The sequence below is a fragment of the Stegostoma tigrinum genome, chromosome 9 (assembly GCF_030684315.1).
Source record: "Stegostoma tigrinum isolate sSteTig4 chromosome 9, sSteTig4.hap1, whole genome shotgun sequence".
Taxonomy (NCBI): domain Eukaryota; kingdom Metazoa; phylum Chordata; class Chondrichthyes; order Orectolobiformes; family Stegostomatidae; genus Stegostoma; species Stegostoma tigrinum.
Window position 1 is genome coordinate 84,453,564 of NC_081362.1, and position 26,678 is coordinate 84,480,241.

General features: G+C 42.1%; 1 protein-coding gene across 11 annotated transcripts in view; it reads right to left on the bottom strand.

The window, feature by feature from the left end:
- akt3a (v-akt murine thymoma viral oncogene homolog 3a) overlaps positions 1-15,247 on the bottom strand; it is a 397,520-nt gene extending 382,273 nt beyond the window's left edge. For 2 of the 11 annotated variants that reach the window (XM_048536505.2, XM_059648716.1), the window contains exon 1: positions 13,542-13,669. Coding sequence is in view for 4 of the 11 variants with exons in the window: in XM_048536499.2 (XP_048392456.1) it covers positions 13,542-13,587 (46 nt within the window). In the remaining 7 variants the exon portion in view is untranslated. Of the gene's footprint in view, positions 1-13,541; positions 13,683-14,291; positions 14,389-15,032 lie in introns of those variants that run through there. The other 9 variants (XM_048536499.2, XM_059648718.1, XM_059648715.1 and 6 more) reach the window with 9 other exon arrangements.
- Positions 15,248-26,678: the final 11,431 nt, after the last annotated feature.

The window sequence follows — 26,678 nt, forward strand, 5'->3', positions numbered from 1 at the left end:
AATGCACGCTTAACATCTACGAAAAAAAGTCTGTAATCAAGAAGCTGAAATGCCATTGAGTTTATGATTCTCTATTACACCGAAAATGGAGAAAAAAGTTTTTTCACTCAGTTAGAAAACATTTTACGAAACTTTTGTTAAAACTAATAAAACAATTCTAATTTATTTTCAGTTTCAACTTTAATAAATCATTGAACCTTAAACATGTCACTCTAAAATTAAATTGGGATTTAAAAAAGTGTTTTCCTCTCACTAATGAGTGTTTGTTAAAACTGTAACATTGTAATCCATCATCTGATAGAGTGCAGAATTAAACTTTTATGACTTAACTACATAAAAAAAATTAAAGACAATTACAGAAACAAATATTACTATGCATTGTTTATTTCAATGTTGGTTGCATTTATATAGGGCCAGGGAGGGTAGAATAGTAGAGACATTTGATGACAATTGTTTTCCAAAGATATTACTGCCCACCTTTGTCAATACTCTGGATTATGGACTTTGAAGTGCCATTTAAGTAAACATGGCAATTGAATAATGTGCTCTTATTAAAAGTTAAAATACATTACCTTTTCACCTGCGACCCAGTCTACAATATCAGATTTCTAGAACAAAAGCCTCTTTCCCATTGCTTTTAACATTTCTATGGACTTGAGTTTAGCAGTCTTAATCAAATTTGTGGCTGATTCATTCCCATGTCCAAAACACAACTTCCGATAACTTACAACTGATATAATCACTTATTCACAAGGAATAAAAAAAACAGCCAAGTGGTAACATTCAACATTTGACCAAGGTTATTATTAAAACACTGACGAACAGGCATTTACTGCCCGAGACTTGTAATCTTATTGCTTGATGCTGATGAGGTAACAGAAAAAGTATTCCATTTCCCAGCACCAAATTAAAAAAACTAGACTTCTTGACATATATGGAAACACAAATTTCTTGTTTTTTTAAAAGTTTGAATTATGTGTTTTAAATAATCTATACTCAAAATACATCATCAGGCACACTAACAGCTTGGCAGAACTCCTTAACCTGACAGCACAAAAACCTGCAGTACCACTTATTCAAGAACCCTTCAGTGATCTTCGTCATTATTATGGAGTCTGGATTTCAGCTGCTGCATACAATTGGGCTAAATAATTGCAACCTAATTTCCAAACAATTTATTTAACCACCAATTTATAGGACTTTAGAGTTAATCCTGACCCCTTTTAAGAGTTAAGTGAATCATAATAAATCATTTTTAAAAAGCTGCATTAGAGTAAGGTGATTAGCAAGATGAATAAAGACCAAGACTGAAGTAACAATATTTGATTATTTGAATGTATCCAAACACAAACAAAAATAAATTTTAAATAATAATTCCAACAAAGAACATCACACATTAATTCTCAGGTCTAAATTAACAAGAATCAGATGATTACTTTTCAATGATCAAAGTGGATCCCTGCATCCAATAACTTTAGAAATATCATTTATGCTGTTAAGTGCAGAAATCACAGGACAATTTCAGTTCCAAAAAGGAGGCAAGGCCAAGAATAGGTGTTAACAAAACTGGCTTCAGTATATCTGTTCATTTACAGAATCATTTTTTAAAAAGTTGCTTATTTTAAAAATTTATGCCTTAAATGAGGTGCTTCCTCAAGGTTGAGTATACAGTCTGCAATGCTGTTAAGAGGAGGAAGAAACTTCTTTCATCTTCTTTGCCACCCTCCCTGTATGCAACTCCACTTGAGGAATTTGCATCTGCGCCCATGAGTCTCTGGCAACACTCCCCAGGCCTCTACTATTAACTAGGCAAGTCCTGCCCTGTGTGCCTCATCGAAATGCGACACCACACATTTATCCAAATAAACTCCATCTACCATTCCTTTAGTTCATCGGATCAAGGTCCCGTTGCATTCAATCATCTTCACTGTGCATTGCATCATCTATTTTGGTGTCATCTGCAAGCTTAGTAACAATGCCTCCTATATTCACATCCAAATCATTTACGTAAGTGACAAAAAGCAGATCCAGCACCAACCCTAATGGCACACTGCTGGTCATAGGCCTCAAGTCCAAAAGCAACCCTCTACCACCACACCAATTTGTTTTCAATTGACTAGCTCCACCTGCCATCCGACATGATCTAATATTATTAACCAGTCTATCATGTGAAACCTTGTCGACAACATTGCTGAAGTCCATTTAGACAACATCTATCACTCTGCCTTCAATCTTCTTTGTCACTTCCTCAAAAACAAACTGAAGTTAGTGAGGCATGAGGCAATGTTGACTATCAGCCCTTTCTTTTCCAAACGCATGTAAATCCTGTCCCTCAGAATACCCTCCAACAACTTACTCACCACAAGAGTGAGGGTCACTGGTCCACAGTTCCACGTCTTTTTCTTACAGCCTTTCTTAAATAACAACACATTAGCCAACCTTCAGGCTTCCAGCACCTTACCCATGACTGCTGATGATAAACACTCTATTCTCTAGCTTCCCACAAGTTCCGGAAAAAACTTGATCAGGTCCCAAGGATTTATCTACCTTGTTTTAAGATATCCAGCACATCTTCTGTAATGAGCTCAGACATCACTATTTATTTACTGTGGAGAAGGACAAGGAAACTAGGGAATTTGGTGAAATATTCATTTCATATCTCACCCATCTCCTGTGGCTCCACACAGATGAAATGTTGATCTTCAAAAGGGCCTATTCTCTCCCTAGTTATTCTTTTACCCTTAATATATTGTGGACTCTCTTTGCTTTCCCCTCAGCTTTGGCAAATGAAATTCTCGTGTCACCTATTTTTGGCCTCATACTCCTCTGGGGATTCATTTGATCCCAGCTGTCTACACCTGATCCATGCCTCCTTTTTCTTGACCAAAGCCTCAATTGCTCTAGTCAGACCAGCTTTGTCCTTGACACTAACCGGAACATAATGTCTCTGAAGTCGGAGTGTCTCATTTTGAAAGACCTCCCACTTCTCAATCTCATCCCTTTACTTGCGAATAGCCTCGCATTAATCAACTTTTGCAAGTTCTTGCCTCTTATTGGCACAATTGGCCTTACTCCAATTTAGAACTCTAACATTTTGATCAGTTCTATGCTTTTGCATAATTCTAATAGTTGTAAAATAGTTATGGTCATTTGGTCCATAATGCTCCCCCACTGACACCTCAGTCACTTACTCACCTTATGTGCCAACAGAAGGTCAAGTATTGTTCCTTCTTTCGTAGGTGCATCCACAAGAAAATTTTTCTTTGTATACTTGACAAATTCCTCCCCATCTAAGCCCTTAACACCATGACAGTCCCAGACTAACATTACAGCCCTATTATTCTTAGAAATATAGGACATCTCCTTACTTGCATCTGTTTCCTGCTGACATTTTTTCTGGGGTGGTGGGTTGCTATAATGCAATCCCAACGAGGTGATCATCCCTTTCACATCTCAGTTCCACCCATTGAACTTCACTGGAAGATGTCCCAGGAATATTCTGTCTAATTACCGCTGTAATGTTCTCCTTAGCTAAAAACTCCATTTCCCCTCTTGTCTTGCTTCCCTTTCTATCCCTCCTATAGCAGCTATACCCCACAACATTAAGCTGCCAGTCTAGTCCATCCCTCAGCCACATTTCTGTAATAGCTGATATCCCAGTCCCATGTTGCCAACCATGCCCAAAGTTCATCTGTACTACTTGTCAGGCCTCTTGCATTGAAATGCGATTAAATTGATCAGTCTTAACTAATTTTCTGGCAAGCTCTTGTCTGTGTTGACCACTTGACTTGCTCCCTTTATCTGGTGTGCCAGCCTCAGCCTTTTCTAACTAGCACTTTCATTCTCCACCCCAGCCTTACTAGTTTAAAGGCTCCTAAGTAACATTGGTAAATCTCACCCCAAGGATGTTCATCCCTCTTACTCGCATCATTTCTACTCCTGAAGAGAACCCAGTCCAAAAATGTGAATCCTTGTCCCCCGCACCAGCTCAGCCACATAAACATCTGCTCTATCCTCTTCTTCCTACTCTCATTAGCACATGGCACCAGCAGTAGTCCAGATATTATTATTCGAGGACCTACTTTCTAAATCTTCTGCCTTGTTTTGACCTTCAATTTGCACTAATTTGTCATTGTAATTTGTCCAATTACTCCAACTAGAACTAGTTATTTAATTTATAATGCCATATTTTCAATTTTTGATCAATTCTGAAGGACCCCAGTTACTTGAAGCTACTCACTTTCTGGTCTTGACAGTCTTTACGGCTTCAATCAAATTCTCTTCTCTAACGATAGTCAATAGTAGATAACTGGTCTTATGGTGCTTTTGCCAGATACGTAGTCATGTTCCTATCCTCCCATCACTTAACTCATGTCACAAGAACATACAAGAAAAACAACCGTTCAGCCCCTTGAGCATGCTCCATTCAACAGAGCACAGCTGATCTGATTACAACTTCAGATCTACATCCCCACCCTCTTTAATAACCTTTCGTCTTCATCTGCAAACATTATTGACTATGTTACTTCACAACTCATTTGCTTAGTCAGAACACCCACAACAAATCACAAAAAGTACAAAGCCGAACCAACCAATGATGCAGGCACATGCCTGTTCCAAATTCAGATAATTGAGGATTAGTAACAGGAAGGAGTCCTGCTATAAAGCCACGCACTGAATCCAAGTGAAGGCTTATCCAAATGATAAGTTTATACAAATGGAAACGGTGGCCATGGCACAGCATTCCCTGAAACTGGCACACAGAATCCACACCCAAACCCTGTGAGGAGTGGGAAGGGGTTATCATCCAAGGACAGATAAAAGAGGATCAAAGTCATTGGTCATTCTAAATGTTAATAGCCTAATAGGTGGAGATTGTGAAGTAACTGACCTGATGGTATAAATACGGTTAACCAATTTTTACTGCTATAATAAACCAATTACAATGTTATGAGATTTTAAAAACTTCATTACCAGAAAAGCAAGAGACTGCCTGTGGATAAAATGTTAACTTCAGTCTATGCTGTCCCTTATCTAAGCCAGGTTGGCTTCATTAAGTTGGGGAGCCAATGTGGATCAGGTGATCCTAGAGCCAATTTAAAAAATCAAATTTTTGGCCCCTTTTAAGAGTCAATTAAATTCCCAAGTATTAAATTGGTCAAATTCAAAAGGCAACAGTCTATGTTCTATATCAGAATGATATATTTTATAAATCTACAAAATTGGTCATACAAAACTGCTGTTGGGCTACCTCGGGGTTAGACGAGAACATTCAAAAGCAGCAAAAATTGCAGTTTGAGCGAGGCACTAAGCAGCCACAGAATGCTCAAAGTTGAAGATTACAAGGGAGTAAAACAAGCATCAATAACTAACCAGCACATCAGATGTTAAACCTCAAAGACGTGCAAATGAAGGAGGAATTCAGACTGCAGATGGGAATAACAATTAAGTGAAATAGAAGTCACAGCATATGCTGTAAAAGACTGAAGAAGCTCTGTGGCAGAGGAGAAACAATGGGAAAGAAAGTTGGAGATGGAATAAAAATCCAGAAAGTGCAGTTAAAGAAAAGGTACTGTAAAAGTCAAAGCAAATGGTCAAGGCTCAAAGTTAAAGAGCAGTACAAAACAGCAAAAAACAATGCAAAGAAAGCAACTGCTTAAAAATGATCCCAGGCCATGGAAGCATATGAAATGACAAAATAATATGTCAAAAGGACAAGAAGATAATTTCAGACCAGACAGAAGACAAAGTAGTAGTGGAGGCTGCTTTTCGGACTGGAGGCCTCTGTCCAGCAGTGTTCCACAGGGATCAGTTCTGGGTCCTCTTTCATCTACCATTTATAGAAATGATTTGGACGAGAGTATAGAAGACATTGTTAGAAAGTTTGTTGATGTTGACTTTCGGCACAAATGAACAACGTTTCCCCTGTATGTTGATGGCATAGTAGACAGCGAAGAAGTTTTTTTAAGATTCCAAAGAGATTTTAATCAAATAAATGATTAGGTTGAAAAATGGCAGTTGGGTGTTCAATCTGGATGAATGCAAGGTATTGCACTTTTGTACAACAAACAAGTGGAAATCACATACAATTAATGTCAGGGCCATGGATCATGTTGCAGAACAGAAGGACCTAGGGGTGCAGGTTCATAATTCTTTAGAGTTTGTATCACAAACAGGATGGTTAAAACTTGCTTAGCACACTTGCCTTCACTGCTCAGTTCTTTGAGTGTAGGAGTTGGGAAGTCATGTTGAGGTTGTACAGAACATGGGTGAGGCCTATTCTGGAATACTGTGACCAGTTATGGTTGCCCAGTCATAGGAAGGGTATTATCAAACTGGAAAGGATTCAAAGAGATTTATCAGGATGTTGCCCTGTATGAAAAGTTTGAGTTATAAAGAAAGACAGGGACCTTTTTCACAAAAGCGTAGAAAGATGACAGGCAACCTGTCACAAGTTTATAAAATAAATGAGGGGTACGGATAGAATTAATAATAGCTGTCTTTTCAAGACTATTAGGCACATTTGAGGAGAAATTTAAAAAAGACACACGGCAAGTTTTTTTTTTAAAACAAAAAGGGTGGTTCATATGTCAAATGAACTTCAGAGGAAGCAGTGGATCCGGGTACAACTACAACGTTTAAGAGACATTTGGATAGATATATAAATAGCAAAGGTTTGGAAGGATATTGACCAGGAACAGGCAGATGGAAATAATTTAGTTTGGGATTATGTTCAGCATGGACTGGTTGGACCGAAGGGTCTGTTTCTGAGCTGTATGTCTCTAAAACAGCTATTAGAGATACATTAGCAGATGTGTAAAAAATGTACATACAATGATGCAAATGGTTTAACCTTAGCGAGGGAGGATGAAATCATGAGGTGAGCCAAATACTTTAATTGGCTTATGATGAAATTCCAAAAACAGACAGAAGTGTTAGCTGCAAATCAAGTAATCACATCCAGCATCAGTCTAGAAGAAATCAGAAGATTGCTGAAAGGAAGATAAGACTGATAGTGTTTTCATGAAAAGAAGTCTGTCCTAAATTGCTGGTATCTAGTGAAAGAATCCAATTATAAATTGACACGAGTAGAATATTAGCCGGAAACGAGACATTTCTGTAAACAGCTTTTATTCTGTATGAATATTTATTTTGAGGATTCAGACTCCCTTTTGGTGGTGGTAGTGGTGGTGGAGAGGTGTAATTCTTTTTCATCATATACCAAAGTGCCAGTATACCCAACAATATTCATTGAGGAGACCATGTAATTGCCATGTTTCTTATTGCATACATGGAATCATAATCTATTGGAAAAAGGACTAAGTTACTGTTGACTTAACAATTAAGAGAAAGTACCACACCAGCATAAATTTGATTTTATCAGAAAACATCACTGAAGTGCCGTCTTGTTTGTTTGTAATAATTTAATAATTACTAGCTCAGATCTTTAAGCACTTCACTTTACCTTCAAAAGGCATATAGACAATAGAGACATGAAGTGTTCTGACTGTTTTCCCCCCAATTTAAAGATAAACAGATTAAGTAAGCCCAAATGCAAAAAAGGAAACTGCTTCTTGCAAACCTGTGTTTCCTCACTTATAGAAAACTTCAAAGAAAGTTTTCCACAAGATTTACTAGAATTAAAATTTTTTAAAAAGTGTGTGTCTGGTTAGGTATTGAGATGAAACAAAAACTGGAACATCCTCCCTAGACTAGAAATTGTTACGGGGAGACTGAATGAAAATGTTTCAAATTCAAAAGGTATGGACAGTCAGTAAAACAGAAACTGTTTCTATTGGCTAATGGACCAGACCCACAGGAGAAACGTTGTTCATTTGTGCCGAAAGTCTTAAAATCTAAATATGCTGCCTGAAAGGAAGACAAATGAAGATTTAGCTGCTCTCAAAGGAAACGAATATATGCTTGAAAAGGGAAAACATAAAGCAGAGTTATGGAACAAAGTAGAAAAGAGATGAATTTGCTACTTTTTCACTGCACTTGGCATATACACAATGGGCTGAGAGGCCATTTGTCAAAAATTAGTCCATTAAATCAGGTGCCAGTGAATGAAATAAAGCTCAACCAAATACCAGTTAAGATTGAGAAACTCCAAATATAACTAACACAAAACAAAAAACAAATTGCTGGAAAGACTCAGCAGGTGCGGCAGCATCTATAAAGAGAAGTTAAAGTAATGTTTCAGGTTCGGTGACTGTTCCATGGAATGGAGAGCAGCTAGCAAAAAGCTGTTTTTTATCCAGAAGATAGGGTGGTGGTGGTGGTTGTGGTTGGGGGGGGGGGGGGGGGGGGGGGGGTCAAAGAGGCAGGAATAAGGAGTAAACAATACAGACCAAAGCCAGAACAATTAGACAGCTAAAGGAAAAAAATATAAAAGTGATCAGCGTGGGAGAATGATTAGCAATTAGTGGCCAACGATGGGTGGTGTGTCATAGCAGACCATGTGATAAGGCCTGGTGTGTGGGGTTTGGGATAAGGGCATGGGAGAAGATTTCAAGTCCTAAAACTGCTAAATTCTACATTGAGTCCAGAAGGCAAGACATGTCCCAAACAGAAAACAAGATGTTGTTCTTCAAGCTTGCGCTGAAGCTCTGCAGCAAGCCAGAGACACAGATGGTAGTCAGAAAACATGGTGGTGTGTTGATGTGGCAGGCAACTGGAAGTTTAGGATCTTTTTTGCAGAGAGAATGTAGGTGTTCTGCGAAGCCATCACCCAGTCTTGGTTGTGCCAACATAGTGGGGACCACATCATGAACAGTGAATGCAGTAGACCAGAATGAGGGCAGTGCGGGTAAAGTGCTGCTTCTCTTGTAAGGTACATTTGGGCCCTTGGATACCGGGGGGGAACAGGAAGTGGACAGGCAGGTGTTACACGTTCTGTAGTTGTAGGAAAAGGTGCCATGAGGCTGTGGGAGGGGGGTGTTGGGTGTGCAAGAGAAGACCAGTGTATTCCTGGGGGAACGGGCCTTGCAGAAGGCTGACAGGGAAGGGGAGGGGAATGTTTGCCTGGTGGCAGCAGAAATAGCTGCTAATGATTCTCTGGATGCGAATGCTGGTGGGATGGTAGGTGAGGACAAGGGGGATCCTAACACTGTTGCAAGAGGGGAGAGATGGAGGGGAGGGCTGAATTGCAGGAGATAGGTCAGACTGTGCTGGCAAAACCTCAGATGAGAAATGAAGTGGACATTTCAGGGGCCCCCTTGTTGAAATTGGCATCATCAAAAGAGATACAGAGACAGGAATGGGAGAATGGAATAGTGTCTACAAGAAGCTGGGTGTAATACTTAAGTGTACAGACAACTAAATTGAAGACTAAACTAAAAAGCAACTGTAATATCTCAGTAATGTTCACAAGTATGATCAAAGTGACGGAAGGGATTGTCGACAGTGTTATCTAGCAGAACATGCATAAGAACGAACTGCTACTGACAAAGTTTCGGTTCCAACAAGGCTACTCAGATCCTGACCCCTTTATAGCCTTGATCCAAAAAAAATGGACAAGATATATGAACTCCAGAGGTGAGTCGAGAGCAGCTGCCCTTAACATCAAGGCAGCATGTGTCCAGGTATGGTACCAAAGACCCCGAGCAAAACTGAAGTCAATGGAAGGAAAGCTGTCTGTTAGGAGTTTTAACCAAAAAGGGTGGTGGTTGCAGTTGTCAGCAGTCAATCATCTCAAACCAAAGACAGTACCACAGGAGTTCCTTAGGCCAATGCCTTAGGCCCAACTAACTTCAGTACTTCAATAACTTTCCCTTGATTGCAAGTCCCACAACAATGCTCAGCACCATTTATGACTAAGATACTGAAGCAAAAGGTGTCCATCAATAGTCAGTTCTGGACAGGCTTGTCACACTAGTCTGGATCAAGTAATAATAATTCGAATCACATTAAATGCTGGTAACTGATCATCTCCAACAAGACAGAATTTAACATTGCCCCTTGACATTCAATGGCATTATAATCACGTAATCCCCTATCAACATTCGGGGGCTTAACAACTGGCCAGAAACTGAACTAGCCAGTTAAATACTGTGGCTACTGGTTTAGATCAGTGGGTAGGAATTCTACAGTAAGGAACTTTTATTTTCCCAGTGCCTGTCTGCCATTTACAATGCCCAAGTCACGAGTGTTTTGGAATTCTGTGCAGCTCCACTCAAAACACTTGACACTATCCAAAACAAAGCATTCTACTTGATTGGCATCTAACACCACAAACATTCATTCCTTTCACAACTGACACAGTGGCAGTAATATATACCATTCACAAGACACACTACAGTAACTCAGCAAGCATCCCTCAGAGCCTCCTTCCAAACCTACAGCCTCTACTACCTCAAAGTAGAAGGGCAGCTGATGCATGGGAACATTACTTGCTGCTAATTCTCCTACAAACCACATCATCCTGAACAGGAACAATGCTGCTGTTCATTCAATGTTGCTAAGTTAAAGTCTCAAAACTCCTTTCCAAACACCAATGTAGATGACCCCACAACAAAAGGTTGCAATGGTTCAAAACGGCAGGTCACCATCGCTCTCCCAGGCATTTAGGAATGAGAGCCAGCAGTGCCCACGTCACTGAATGAATAGAAGAAATGGTGGCAAGTAAATCCACCTTCCAAAACCACAAAAAAAAGCTGTGATAAAACAATGACAAGGACATTAAATGAGAGAAATCTTGCCGCGCACTCAACATTGATGGAATCTGAAAGGAACTACTCCTCAACACATATTATCTCTGATACAAGGAACTGCAGACGCTGGAGAATCCAAGATAACAAGGTGTAGAGCTCGATGAACACAAGCAGGCAGCTCCAATGATGCTGCTTGGCCTGCCGTGTTCATCTAGCTCTACACCTTGTTATCTCTGCTCCCCAATACATGGCTGTCTCTCTCATGCTCAGTCCCAACTTTTCTGATCACCTGGCTGAAGTTTAAAAATTACAGGTTAGGATCAAGGATACTGGTGGGGGAGGGAAATAGCATCAGGTGGTGCAGACAAGCTGAGGTGAAGGGGAACCCCAGTGAACTTTGTCTAGTTCTCAAATTCTTTAAAGACACAAATACCTAAGTCTGCATCAAACGGAGGGCAGCTGTCAGTCATCCAAGCTACAAGTAATTTTAAATTATGGCTGTCTGGAGAATCTACTGTTGTGCAATCGGCAACAATGCTGCCAGTGAATTTTTGCCCAAATTAGTGTTTTCTTGTATTTAAAGTGATTGTAAAATTTAATTCAGCCTCCAGCTCACTGACAAGAGATTATTATAATAAACCATTAGTTCAGTTTGTAGCAAGGCATGAAAAATTGGATAAACATTCAAAGAGGAGAAGAATTGCAAAGCTGTCAAAATGTAGGTTACAGTGGGAAGTAATTTGAAAATTGATAGATGAGTCAGTTCATGCACGATTGGCTGAACAGACACCTATCTTGCAACATTCTATTATTTCAGATAGTCATCCCTATTGTCTGTTTGTACGTTTGCGTAAAGATTTCAATATCCACTATAAAAAAAGGTACAGCTAGTGAAGTAACCACCTCTATAAAGTGGAATGAGTCTTTAAACATAACTAGGAAGCTTCTGTGCTAAAGGCTTTCAATCTGTGCCTCATTAAAAGCATCAAATCATTAAGAGGTGGTGCATTATTTGAGAACAAAACTTAATGTGAACTATGCAAATTAAACTGTTCATTATCTGATGGTGAGGTTGGTGTGAAAATTAACATTTATATTCCCCTTGTTGCCAGTCAAATCCTTAGAAATGAGTATCGCATGAGTATGTTTGTCAGTGATGACTTCAAAAAGTATATGGAGAAAGAAATTTGAAATTGGTAGAACAAAACCAAAAGAATGCTAGCGGGTTCTAGCTATCTGCAATCTTATTTTCTAAAAACAGGCTTCAGATCTGTGGCTTATCCTACACCTGAATACAGAAAATTTTTAAATAAATTAAACAGATATTTATAGATTCCAAGTCAAATATTTAACAAAAAACCCATGCACACAGCCTTTGGCATTTCTGTAAAGATCCACAAAATACTGTATCTCACAGAGAAGTTAATGTGACTGCATTGTCTAATAAAGGAGTCAATGAAAATGAAAAAAGAAAGCCCCTGTAAACAAGAGTCATCTCTGAATGCTAAAAACTGATGTGCAAGGAAATCTAAAAAAAAGTTCCAGAGGAAAAAACCCTGTCTCACGAAGAGCATATCAGACTCATACCTTCAAGTGCTAAATCTCTTAATCTTGCCCTAATCTAACTTTCCATTCAAAAAAATTAGCGTCTATTTTTCATTGCTACAATAAATCAGCAGCAACAAGTGCCAAATGATTGAATTAAAGCAAAAATGAGTCTAAAGCCTTGAGGTTATCCTACACTTACAAGTATCAACACAACATGAAAATTGTTCCAGGGATTTGATCTTTTTCAAATCAAAACTTTGTTTACATATTCCATATTAATTCAGCAGTTGCTCATAATTTGGAGAATCTTGATGTCACAGATTGAGTGTCAGCATTAACTATTGAGCACAGGCATGGCTAATGTCTAATAGGAAATTATTAATTATTGAGATTATCATAATTTGGTTTTACTGAAACTAACTTCAAAACAAGTGCCCCTGAGTTTTAAGTAAAAGGTGTAACATTTCTGCTCACATAGCAGACTAGACCGTTTTCCATCCTCAACAAACAAGCCAGATTACAACTGAACAGATAGTAACGGGGTTTTGAAACAATGTAACAAAACTACAAACATTTTCCAAAAGCGCAGTGTAGTTTTCCAAGTCTTTAAAGAGGATGACTATCAATAGTTCCAACCGTCAGTCTGTAAAAGCTTTGATAGCAAGGTTTCAAGCAAACTGTTTGAAGCAAATCTGTTGCCTTGTAATTGGCCTGTACTTCTTGCATCCAATCACATGCCTAATATGTAAAAACAATAGCTATTTCTCCTTTAAACAGCAGGACTAGACGTTACAGTTAAACACCAGTATTAGACAAATGCACAACCTCTCCACAGGGAGGAAAGTCACTTCTGTAAACAGGAAATTATTTTGTCATTTCCAAAGTTCCTAATCACATTCTATTTTTAAGATCGCACAAGCGAATAAACATAAGCCATTAAGGATCAACCGCAAAACAGTACCTTTAAAACAATTGAACAGGAAAAAAAATGGATCAAAGCCAAAACTAACACACAAACAGAGCTGTTTCCTATTTTGAGTGCTATGTAACAAATGCGCAACTGAAATAGGCGTGACTCAAAGCAAGTTTTAAAGATCTACTCGAAAATTATGTAGAACTGACATATTAAACATTCTGAATTTAAAAAGAATCACATTTACATGACAAATTAAGTATTTTACTGAATATGCCAACTTTGAAAACATACTGCTTTATACTATTTCTTTACGCACAAAATTCTACCCTGACAAATTCTCTTCCCCACCCAGTTTCATTCATCCATCTTCAAAACCCGATTCCAGTCTTAAACATACTGTGGACATGTACCATAAGTAATCTTACCTCTTTTCTGAACCCATCCTTCCTTCACAATAGTTATATCACTCATATTAGCAGTCCCCCCCGAGCCCAGTTAGTCGTCTTTCGGGACTGGCTCTGCCCTTCCCACCGCTCTCCTCAAGGCAACTTCCACTCCGATAGCCACTGTTGCCAGGGAAAAACAATATCACAACTTGAAAATGACGCATTAAAAATGATCACATTATTTCAGTCTCAGTCTTGTGATACTTTAATGACATACTTTTTAAAAGAAAATTTAAAACTGAAGGGAAGCCGTTTTCACAAACAGGCAAGTTGACTTGGCTCCTCAATTTGATCTAATAAAGAAAAGTGGACTTAAAACAGTTTAAAAAAATTCAAATAAGTCGAATGAAATAATTTCAATGCATTATTGAAAATACTATAAATAATCGGTCCCTGGTGTTATTTTCGGCAATCTTCAGTTTCTTTGCGGTCCAGGCTCGACTTTATTGATCAAATATGATTTATGGAGTCTTATTCATAAACCCATTTGCATCACTGTTCTAAATTCGTCAAGATAGATTTATAAAAAAAAGAAAACTTGAGTGTTTAATCGTCATAGTTAAGCCATGAATATTGATTTATATTTTAAAAGTATGACAAATGTTTGACAACAGGCACTATGTAGACGCAGTCTACGCCCTCTACCCAAAGCCATATACTTTCACAAGTTTAAAATGTAAAGCTTAAAAATAAAGCAAAATGAAAACAAAAATGCTCAGGAATAAATACCTGTAAAAATCTAACATGTTATTTCAACCCCCGTCTAAGAAACCAAGAAAAAAAAATCATTCGCCGATTGAGTCTGGTGTTTCAATATGCTACTATAAAATATAAAAAGCGTTCGGTGAAAGTGTAAGACGTAGTCTGATTACATTATAAATAGTCACCACTATATTTATTCCTGACCGGCTGGGCGAAAAACAAATCCATAAAATGCAAAGAAAAACATTTCGTTAAAATAAATAGTACGCAGGCCTTTACACCCACCGGCAGCCGCCCCCCCACCCCCGACCCCACCTTCGCCTTTCAGATAAATTCAATTCAGTCAGGGGGAGAAAAATATCAGTCGTATAAGATTACAAAGAAATATCCGCAAATAATAAGTTATTGCTGGTACCCCGCCGGCGCAACTGTGGTGTAAAGTTGTTATTGGGGTTAGTTGGTAATAGTTATAGTGATGGAGAAGGATGGTATAACTAGGCCAGAGTCAGTAACCCCTCCTCCTCCTCCATCATCAGCATCATCATCATCATTCCCTCATCTCACCAAAACGCAAAAAGTCTCCCACATTCTTGCATCCATGCACACCCCCACCCCCAATTCGAAAGCACGCACCACCCGACCCAAAACTCAGAACATATAGCCATGGGAAAAAAAAGTAATAAAAATATGTACCGGCGGGTGAATTGAGGTGGCTGAGTTCCCCCTTTCCCCAAAATCCACTCTGTCCAGTATAGTTCAGCCCCTTACCTTTCACACTCAGTGGCGAGCCGGCCGGCTTTACCCTCCTCCTGCCGGACCGACCCAGACTCAATGGCTGTCCTTCGGGTGTACGGGTGAGGTGGTGGGGAGTGCGGGAGTGGGGTGGGGGCAACGCGGCTCGACTTCTTTTCCCCTCCCACCCAGGCGGTGTTTTGATGATTGAGAAATTATTGTTTTTTTTAAAAAATGTAGAAATAAATAGGTAGATACATATTTAATTGCCACAGAATTCAAACTCCGGTTCCTTCTTGTTCTTGTTGACTTTGAGGGGGAAAACTCCTGACGTCACCAGCGACGCGTCTCGCGCTCTGTCCGTTACTGGAGTTTTTTTTCGCCGCCACCCCACCCCCTTTCCACGCGCCCAGCGGCCTCGAGAAGAAATCTCGCGATATCTACAATGCAGGGAGGCCTCCCTCTACGACTATGAAGCCGACTCCCAATTTTGTTCGTTTACGCCACGCCCCTTTCCTCCAATTCATTCTCCCCGCCGTGGCTCCGCCTTCGTTTAGCCTCGCCCTTCGTCCAACCCCCACCTTGCATCGCCGCCTGCCTCCCATCTCCTCTTTTACCCACCCCGATCCCTCAGGTTGCCCCTCTTCGCTCGGTGGAAGTCCAAGGGGATCTTTGGAGGTATCAGTACGTGAGAACTGGTTGTTCTCCTGAGCGGAATATTTAGTTGGTTGACAGAAATGGTAACAGTAGTATTATCATCATAATGTCTGCGCTACTGTACTTTACAATTGCATTGAGTAATATGCCTCTCAAAGGTCCACCTTTAAAGACTGGCTTTAGAGAAGTGTTCAATGCGGATTCTAACCTAAACAGTTAAATTTTAGAACTTAAAATTCATTGTAACTTTAAAAAAATTATTTTTAAAGGTGTTGTATCGTCAAATAATCCGCTACTCCCAATTCCTCCGCCTCCGCCACATCTGCTCCCACGATGAGGCATTCCACTCCCGCACATCCCATATGTCCACGTTCTTCAAGGACCGCAACTTTCCCCCCACAGTGGTCGAGAACGCCCTTGACCGCGTCTCCCTTATGTCCCGCAACACATCCCTCACACCCCGCTCCCGCCACAACCGCCCAAAGAGAATCCCCCTCGTTCTCACACACCACCCCACCAACCTCCGGATACAACGCATCATCCTCCGTCACTTCTGCCATCTACAATCCGACCCCACCACCCAAGACATTTTTCCATCCCCTCCCCTGTCTGCTTTCTGGAGAGACCACTCTCTCCGTGACTCCCTTGTTCACTCCACACTGCCCTCCAACCCCACCACACCCGGCACCTTCCCCTGCAACCACAGGAAATACTACTCTTGCCCCCACACCTCCTCCCTCACCCCTATCCCAGGCCCCAAGATGACTTTCCACATTAAGCAGAGGTTCACCTGCACATCTGCCAATGTGGTATACTGCATCCACTGTACCCGGTGTGGCTACCTCTACATTAGGGAAACCAAGCGGAGGCTTGGGGACCGCTTTGCAGAACACCTCCGCTCGGTTCGCAATAAACAACTGCACCTCCCAGTCACAAACCATTTCCACTCCCCCTCCCATTCCTTAGATAACATGTCCATCATGGGCCTCCTGCAGTGCCACAATGATGCCACCCGAAGGTTGCAGGAACAGCAACTCATATTCTGCTTGGGAACCCTGCAGCCCAATGGTATCAATGTGGACTTCACCAGTTTCAAAATCTCCCCTTCCCCCACCGCCTCCCAAAACCAGCCCAGTTCGTCCCCTCCCCCCACTGCACCACACAACCAGCCCAGCGCTTCCCCTCCACCCACTGCATCCCAAAACCAGTCCAAACTGTCTCTGCCTCCCTAACCTGTTCTTCCTCTCACCCATCCCTTCCTCCCACCCCAAGCCGCACCTCCATCTCCTAGCTACTAACCTCATCTCACCTCCTTGACCTGTCCGTCTTCCCTGGACTGACCTACCCCCTCCCTACCTCCCCACCTATACTCTCCTCTCCACCTATCTTCTTTTCTCTCCATCTTCAGTCCGCCTCCCCCTCTCTCCCTATTTATTCCAGAACCCTCACCCCTTCCCCCTCTCTGATGAAGGGTCTAGGCCCGAAACGTCAGCTTTTGTGATCCTGAGATGCTGCTGGGCCTGCTGTGTTCATCCAGCCTCACATTTTATTATCTTGGATTCTCCAGCATCTGCAGTTCCCATTATCACATCACGTGCACATATGTAGCATCTTTCACTTTTATGTTGCGTGAGTATATTTGAACTGTACAGTGGTCATTGGTGTGATGTTTTGATGGGAGTAAGATAACCACTACACACAAGTACAGTTACAACTAAACTAATAGTAGATAACAAAGTGTGAAGCTGGATGAACACAGCAGACCAAGCAGCATCTCAGGAGCGCAAAAGCTGATGTTTCAGGCCAGAACCTTCATCAAAGAGGGGGACGGGGAGAGGGTTCTAAGATAAATAGGGAGAGAGGGTGAGACGGACTGATGATGGATAGAGGAGAAGATAGATGGAGAGGAGAGTATAGGTGGGGAGGGGAGAGGTCAGTCCGGGGAGGATGGACAGGTCAAGGAGGCGGGATGAGGTTGGCAGGTGGGAAATGGAGGTGCGGCTTGATGTAGGAGGAGGGGATAGGTGAGAGGAAGAACATGTTAGGGAGGTGGGGACGAACTGGACTGGTTTTGGGATGCAGTGGGGGAGGGGGAGATTTTGAAGCTTGTGAAGTCCACATTGATACCATAGGGCTGCAGGGCTCCCAAGCAGGAGATGAGTTGCTGTTCCTGCAACCTTCGGGTGGCATCATTGTGGCACTGCAGGAGGTCCATGATGGACATGTCGTCTAAGGAATGGGAGGGGGAGTTAAAATGGTTTGCGACTGGGAGGTGCAGTTGTTTATTGCGAACCGAGTGGAGGTGCACTGCAAAGCGGTCCCCAAGCCTCTGCTTGGTTTCCCCACTGTAGAGGAAGCCACACCGGGTACAGTGGATACAGTATACTACATTGGCAGATGTGCAGGTGAGCATCTGCTTAATATGGAAAGTCATCTTGGGGCCTGGGATAGGGGTGAGGGAGGAGGTGTGGGGGCAAATGTAGCACTTCCTGCGGTTGCAGGGGAAGGTGCCGGGTGTGGTGGGGTTGGAGGGGAGTGTGGAGTGGACAAGGGAGTCAAGAGAGAGTGGTCTCTCGGAAGGCAGACAAGGGTGGGGATTGAAAAATGTCTTGGGTGGTGGGGTCGGATTGTTGTTGGCGGAAGTGTCGGAGGATGATGCGTTGTATCCGGAGGTTGGTGGGGTGGTATGTGAGGACGAGGGGGATTCTCTTAGGGTGGTTATTGCGGGGGCAGGGTGTGAGGGATGTGTTGCGGGAAATGCGGGAGACACGGTCAAGGGTGTTCTCGACCACTGTGGGGGGAAAGTTGCGGTCCTTGATGAACGTGGCCATCTGGGATGTGCGGGAATGGAATGCCTCATCCTGGGAGCAGATGCGGCAGAGGCGAAGTAATTGGGAATTGGGGATGGAATTTTTGCAGGAGGGTTGGTGGGAGGAGGTGTATTCCATGTAGCTATGGGAGTCGGTGGGCTTGAAGTGGACATCAGTTTCTAGCTTGTTGTCTGAGATGGAGACAGTGAGGTCCAGGAAGGTGAGGGATGTTATGGAGATGGCCCAGGTGAACTTGAGGTTGGGGTGGAAGGTGTTGGTGAAGTGGATGAACTGTTCAAACTACTCTTGGGAGCAAGAAGCGACGCCGATACAGTCATCAACGTAACCGAGGAAGAGGTGGGGTTTGGGGCCAATGTAAGTGCGGAAGAGGAACTGTTCCACGTAACCTACAAAGAGGCTGGCATAGCTTGGGCCCATGCGGGTACCCATGGCCACCCCCTTTGTTTGTAGGAAGTGGGATGAATCGAAAGAGAAGTTGTTGAGGGTGAAGACAAGTTCGGCTAGGCGGATGAGGGTGTTGGTGTAGGGGGACTGGTCAGGCCTGTGGGACAGGAAGAAGCGGAGGGCCTTAAGGCCATCTGCATGAGGAATGCAGGTGTATCGGGACTGGACGTTCATGGTGAAAATGAGGTGTTGAGGGCCAGGAAATTGGAAGTTCTGGAGGAGGTGGAGGGTGTGGGTGGTGTCACGGACGTAGGTGGGGAGTTCCTGGACCAAGGGGGAGAAGATGGAGTCCAGATAGGTGGAGATGAGTTTGGTGGGGCAGGAACAGGTGGAGACAATAAGTCGGCCTGGGCTGGCGGGTTTGTGGATTTTGGGAAGGAAATAGAAACAGGCTGTGCAGGGTTGGGGAACAATGAGGTTGGAGGCGGTGGGTGGGAGGTCACCTGAGGTGATGAGGTCATGGATGGTATTGGAGGTGCTAGGGGTGGGGCCATGATCAAGGGAGCGGTAGGAGGTGGTGTCGGAGAGTTGGTGTTTGGCCTCAGCGATGTAGAGGTCAGTGCACCATACTACCACTGCGCCACCCTTGTCTGCGGGTTTGATGGTGAGGTTGGGGTTGGAGCAGAGGGCTGCCCGTTCTGCAGGGAAGAGGTTGGAGTGGGTGAGAGGGGTCAAGAGGTTGAGGTGGTTAATATCTCGACGGCAGTTGGAGATGAAGAGGTCGAGGGAGGGTAGGAGGCCTGGGGGTGGTGTCCAGGAGGAGGACTTATGTTGGAGGTGGGTGAAGGGGTCAGTGGAGGCACGGTTGGGCTCTTGGTTAAAGAAGTAAGCGTGGAGGCGAAGGCGGCGGAAAAACTGCTCTATGTCCAAACATGACTGGTATTCGTTGATGTGTGGGTGTAGGGGGACAAGGGTGAGCCCCTTGCTTAGGACTGACCGTTCGTCCTCAGTCAGTGGGAGGTCTGGAGGGATGGTGAAGATTCGGCAGGGCTCAGTGTGGCTGTCTTCTCTGGGATAGCTGGCTGTGGAGGCCGTGGGCGGAGCGATGAAGTCATCGGCTGTGGGCAGGGTTCTGTTGGTGGTGGGCAGAGTTCCGTCGGCGGTGACCGCCCTGAGAGAATCCCCCTCGTCCTCACATACCACCCCACCAACCTCCAGATACAACGCATCATCCTCCGACACTTCTGCTATCTACAATCTGACCCCACCACCCAAGACATTTTTCAATCCCCACCCTTGTCTGCCTTCCGGAGAGACCACTCTCTCCGTGACTCCCTTGTCTGCTCCACACACCCCTCCACCCCCACCACACCCGGCACCTTCCCCTGCAACCGCAGGAAGTGCTACACTTGCCCCCACACCTCCTCCCTCACCCCCATCCCAGGCCCCAAGATGACTTTCCATATTAAGCAGATGTTCACCTGCATATCTGCCAATGTGGTATACTGTATCCACTGTACCGGTGTAACCTCCTCTACATTGGGGAAACCAAGCGGAGGCTTGCAGACCGCTTTGCAGTGCACGACCGCTCAGTTCGGAATAAACAACTACACATCCCAGTCGCGAACCATTTTAACTCCCATTCCTCAGACAACATGTCCATCATGGGCCTCCTGCAGTGCCACAATGATGCCACCCAAAGGTTGCAGGAACAGCAACTCATCTTCCGCTTGGGAACCCTGCAGCCCAATGGTATCAATGTGGACTTCACAAGCTTCAAAATCTCCCCCACCCCACTGCATCACGAAACCAGCCCAGCTTGACCCCGCCTCCCTAACCTGTTCTTCCTCTCACCTATCCCCTCCTCCCACCTCAAGCCACACCTCCATTTCCCACCTACCAACCTCATCCCTCCTCCTTGACCTGTCCATCCTCCCCGGACCTACCTATCCCCTCCCCACCTATACTCTCCTGTCCACTATCTTCTCCTCGATCTATCTTCGGCCTGCCTCCCCCTCTCTCCCTATTTATTTCAGAACCTTCTCCCCATCCCCCTCTCTGATGAAGGCCCGAAACGTCAGCTTTTGTGCTCCTGAGATGCTGCTTGGCCTACTGCTATCTATCAGGGAGACATACTTACTAACCTCCCATCACAGTTCCCATTATCTCTGATCACTCAACTAATAGTGATGTGTTCTGAAAAAAATAACGAAACTTGAAACGATAACTGTTTCAGTTTCCACAGATACTGGTAGACCGAGTTTCTGTTGTATTTTCTGTTTATATTAATAATACTGTATATTGCTGCACAGATTCCTCTTTAGTTTTTTTTTCCCTTTGTGGTTAATTTATTTATCCATGAATATGAAGGAACAGTTCATACTATAATGAATTTAATGATTCTATAGCAACAGCTATGACTTAAAGTGGATGCTTCAACATGTCTGTCCTTGGCCTCATCCAGGGTGGCAGCAATTCAGAATTTGAGGAACAACATCTTATCTTCCGCCTGAGCACCCTGTAACTGGGTGACTCAACATTAAGCTCTCTAATTTCAAATAACGTTTCCAGCCCCACCTCCTCCCTTCCATTCCATCTACTGATCGTCCCTTTCAACTACAACCAGATTCATCCCTCCCATCGACCAATCAAGTCATATCTCCTATCGGTGTCCACCTATCATCACCATTCTGCTAACCCCACCCTGTCTTTATCTGCGGCTCCCCTGCTTTCATATCAGTCCTGAAATGTGTAATACCCAAAATGTTGGTTTCTTCTTTCCTCTAGATGCTGCCTGGCTTGCTGTGTTCTTCTAACCTTCTGTTTGTCTACCTTTGCAGACTTAGCCAATGTATGCCTGATTTCTATGTATAGTCATTATGAACTACGGGTAATGTCAACTTATAATTGTTGTTTTACAATTGTTAACAGATCACCGGTACAGTCATGACTCTAGGAATGTAACTCAGCAAATTTCCTTGCCTATCTGTTGCCAAAACTTTGCTGTTTCTGTGTCTTGTTATCAAATTACTTTTGAGAATGTAAAGTGAGATTGGAATAGGATTGAAATGTCCACACACTATCTCAGTCTCATTTGTGCTATCATTATGCTTGTAATAAGAAAGGGGAAACATCATACTGAAGCAATAGTTCTTCTCAGAATTCTTCTGAGATTATGGACTAGCAATATTGTTGAGACAGTTATTAGTGGTTTCCTACACAATTTTAATCTAAATGTTTACACCTTATTTATAAGTAAATGATCAACTGTATTTTGAATTGTATGTTTTCTCTTACGGATATTAAATTTTGAATTTATTTCAGAAACTCTGCACATGCAATTTTTTTTTAATCCTTAGGATTGTCAATATAAAGCACTTCAATGTTGGGGAAAATAATCCATTTTCAAACTTTTGTCTCAACTGCTGGCATTGAATATGCTGTATTAAGTGATAGCATGAACTTAGAATGTAAATATTCTACTGCATCCTTAAAACCCTCAGCTACATGAAATACCCTTACTATCCAAACCAAACACTGTAACATTCTCCAACATAATGACCAAATTTATGAATAATTTTGAACTGGGAATTGCCCTCAATGGGAACTGGGTCCATTGCCAGATAAGCCTTTCATCAGTCATTTTATAGTTGCTCTTAAAGTTGCTGAATATCAATGCAAAATCAGTATTTCATTTTCAAATTATGCATAATATCATTGAGCCACTGTGACTCCATTAACTGTTGTCAATTGCACAATGGTCTTCCATAAAATAAAGACTTGCATTTAGAAGATGTAACCACCAATATGCACGTAGCAAATTACAACGAACAACGATGTGATAATGATCACTGCATCTGCTGTTGGTTGAGGCATAAATATTGTCTAGTACATCAGGACTATTTCTCCTATTCTTCTTCAACATTTTTTAAAGCCCCTTCAAGCAGACCAGATGAGTCGAAAGGACAGCATCTCTAATAGTAAAATATAGTACTCCCCGAAACCATACTGGAATCTCAGCATTGGTTTTTGAACTGAAACACTAGAGTGGGAGGTACCTGAGACTCTCTGACTCAAGGTTAGGAGTGCTATCAACAAAGCCATGGCTGAGATTCAAGCCATGACTAAAAGAATGCCCCAACTATTGGAAGAAATGGATTTAAATGATCTCTTCAAATGGTGATGGGAGGTTAGTAAATACGTCTCCCTGATAGATAGCATTATAAGCTGTTCCGAAATTCTTCTGATGCATGTTCAGAAACAGTGCTGTATGCAGCCAACCCTAAACAAAGCTGCTCTTTGTTACATCTTCAGGTTAACTAGCATATTCTTCAAAAATAAGTAGTGGACGTGTTCTATGCATCTAGTTCCATTCTTCTTAAAAAGCAGATGTTTATAATTATTACATAGCTGCTGCACAACTAGATGTAAACAAAATGCTTCAGGTGTTAGGAATCTAAAATGAACAGAAGCTGCTGTACAGAATTAGTAGTAGTTCTAGCAGCATCTGTGAAAGAATCATTTCAAGTTGATAAAGTTAGAAGATTGCTTTGCAGCACTAAACCTTGACAACATAAGTTGGGTTCCAGATTCTCAGTGAAAAAGAGTCCCAGATGTTACTTCATTTCCAATAAACACATACATACAAGAGATACACAACCGGATAGTAACCGGAAGGCAAAGTACTGGGCTAATGGTAAGATTCTTGGTAGTGTAGATGAGCAGAGAGATCTCGGTGTCCATGTACACAGATCCTTGAAAGTTGCCACCCAGGTTGACAGGGCTGTTAAGAAGGCATACAGTGTTTTAGCTTTGATTAATAGAGGGATCGAGTTCCAGAACCAAGAGGTTATGGTGAAGCTGTACAAAACGCTGGTGCGGCCGTACTTGGAGTATTGTGTACAGTTCTGGTCACCGCATTATAAGAAGGATGTGGAAGCTTTGGAAAGGGTGTAGAGGAGATTTACTAGGATGTTGCCTGGTATGGAGAGAAGGTCTTACGAGGAAAGGCTGAGGAACTTGAGGTTGTTTTCATTAGAGAGATGAAGGTTGAGAGGTGACTTAATTGAAACATATAAAATAATCAGAGGGTTAGATAGGGTGGATAGGGAGGGCCTTTTTCCTAGGATGGTGACGGTGAGCACGAGGGGGCATAGCTTTAAATTGAGGGGTGAAAGATATAGGACAGATGTCAGAGGTGGTTTCTTTACTCTGAGAATAGTAAGGGAATGGAACGCTTTGCCTGCAACGGTAGTAGATTCGCCAACTTTAGGTACATTTAAGTTGTCATTGGATAAGCATATGGATGTACATGGAATAGTGTAGGTTAGATGGGCTTCAGATCGGTATGACAGGTCGGCACAACATTGAGGGCCGAAGGGCCTGTACTGTGCTGTAATGTTCTATGTTCTATGTTCTAACCTCCTACGCGGTAGTGAGTATAAGAGGTGACCTTATAGAAGTCTATAAAATCACGAAGGGTATAGATAAGGTCAATGGCTGGTGTGTTTTCCCTGGGATGAGGGCTTTTAAGACAGGGGGAAATATTTTTAAGATGCGAGGAGAAAGATTTTAAAAAGACGTAAGAGACGACTTTTTTACGCTGAGAGTGGTTTGTGTGCGGAATGAACTTCCAGGAAGTGGTGGATGCAGGTGCAGTTACAACCTTTGAAAGAACGTGGGCTAAGTACATGAATAAGAAATGTTTGGAAGGAGACGGACCAAATGCAAGTAGGTAGGACCAGGTTAGTTTGCATGGATTAGTTGAACCGAAGGATCTGTTTCAGTGCAGTTTGGCTGTATGTCATAGACTGTTCATAAACCAGTTTTCTTGTAAAGTTAATTAGGATGATCATTCTGTTTCATTAAATAATCAAATGGGAATATTTTCCCCTATCCACTCAGTCCAGGCCCCACATCATTTTGAATGTCTGTATCAAATCTTCTTTCAGCCTCCTTCTCTCTTGGAATATTTGTTCTGGTTTCTGCAATCTGTCTTCATAACTGAAGTTTCCCATCCCTGGAACCATCTTTGTGAATTTGTTCTGTACGCTCTAATGACTTCACATCCTGCCTAAAGTGCAGTGGCAAGAAATGGATCAATGCTCGAGCAGACGTTGAGCTAGAGACTTACATACATTCAACATATCCTCCTTGCTCTTGTATTCTCTGTGCCTTGTTAATAAAACCTAGAATGCTGTATGTTTCATTAACAGCTCTGTTAACCTGTCAGTTCCCTTCAATACCTTATGTATGTTGTAACGATGATAGTGAAATGGACTACAAATATCTAACTTTTGTCATTTGACTTTAATACCTGAGATTCTAATGAACCAAAAATGGTTTAGAAAAGAACAAATGCTGATCACAAATGGCTGCTGCCATCACACTGAACCAACCTCATGAAACCATCAATAAATATGGACTTAAAAGACTGCGCTAAAATGAAAAACATTATAAAAGAGCCCTGAACCTCAGATTGGTATCTTCTGGTTAACTCATACCTTTCTGGAACCTATATGTCATGGTGAAAAGTTGTCTCCAGTGTATTCAGTTTGGAAAACAATGACCACATCAGGAATGTACAAATGGACCTTTATCAACAGCTATGTCTGAACTGTGGAATAGAGATCAGAAATAATTGGCTTGTAGGCAAGAACTGGAAGATACATTGTCCACCTTTCTCTCTCAACCTCAAAAGTCAGTGCCCATAAGAAAAACATTACTGAATAGCCCAGATATTCCAATCAGGGCCAGAAAGTCCTTGGTCGATTTAAAAATCACCCAGTTACCTTTAGATGTTCTCTGCACCAGAGATTCTTGGGGCAGGGTCCTCTTGTTGCAAACTGTTCACTAATAAATCAATGTTTTTGCCAACTTTACCACTCCTGAGGAAACAGGAAAATAGCTAAACCATTGGGACTCTTGCATCTAAGACTCTTAAAAAATTTAATTACATCTGCATATATCTTTCTGACATATAGACACACACGCGCAGACACACACATACACACACCACTTTTCAAGCATATTGCCTGTGTTATCCTTTCAGTAAATGTCACATATTCTTATTTTTCTCATATTTAATAGTAATAAAACTCCAGTCTCACTCAACAAAGTCTTGGAATTGACTCATTCATTTTTGATATGTTTAACTAGATGTAATTGAATTGTGATGGTTAAATGCTAGAAAGAAAAAATGCATTTGTCGCAATTGAGGGCTTTAAAAGAAAAAGGAGCTGATCACCCTCCTTACCTAGTAATAGCAACATACATATCCAGCATCTCTGTTCCAGCATTCCCTTTAGAGTTATACCCTTTAACTTGTATTGTCTCTATATTTTCAGCCTAAAAAATGAATAACTTCACATATTTCTGCGTTGGAATTCATCTGCCATCTGTTCAGCTTTTCCAACAGATTTTCCGTGTCCTTTTGGAGTTCCATTCTATTCTTCTCACTATGCTTTTAAGTTTTGTATCATATGCAAAGAAACTGCCCTGTACACCAAGGTCAAGGTTATTTAATATGTGTCAGGAAAACAAGATTCCCAAAAACTTGCCCAAGGGAACTCTACTACAAACTTTCCTACAGCCTGAAAAATATTAATTAACCATTACTGAATAGCCCAAATATTCCAATCAGGGCAGAAAGTCCTTGATCAGTTTAAAAATCACCCAGTTACCTTTAGATGTTCTCTGCACAGAGATTCTTGGGGCAGGGTCCTCTTGTTACAAATCTATAATCTACAAATCCAGCACTGAAGTGGAAACCATGTCCACCTTTTTATGGGTGTAAGTATGTCATGTTCTG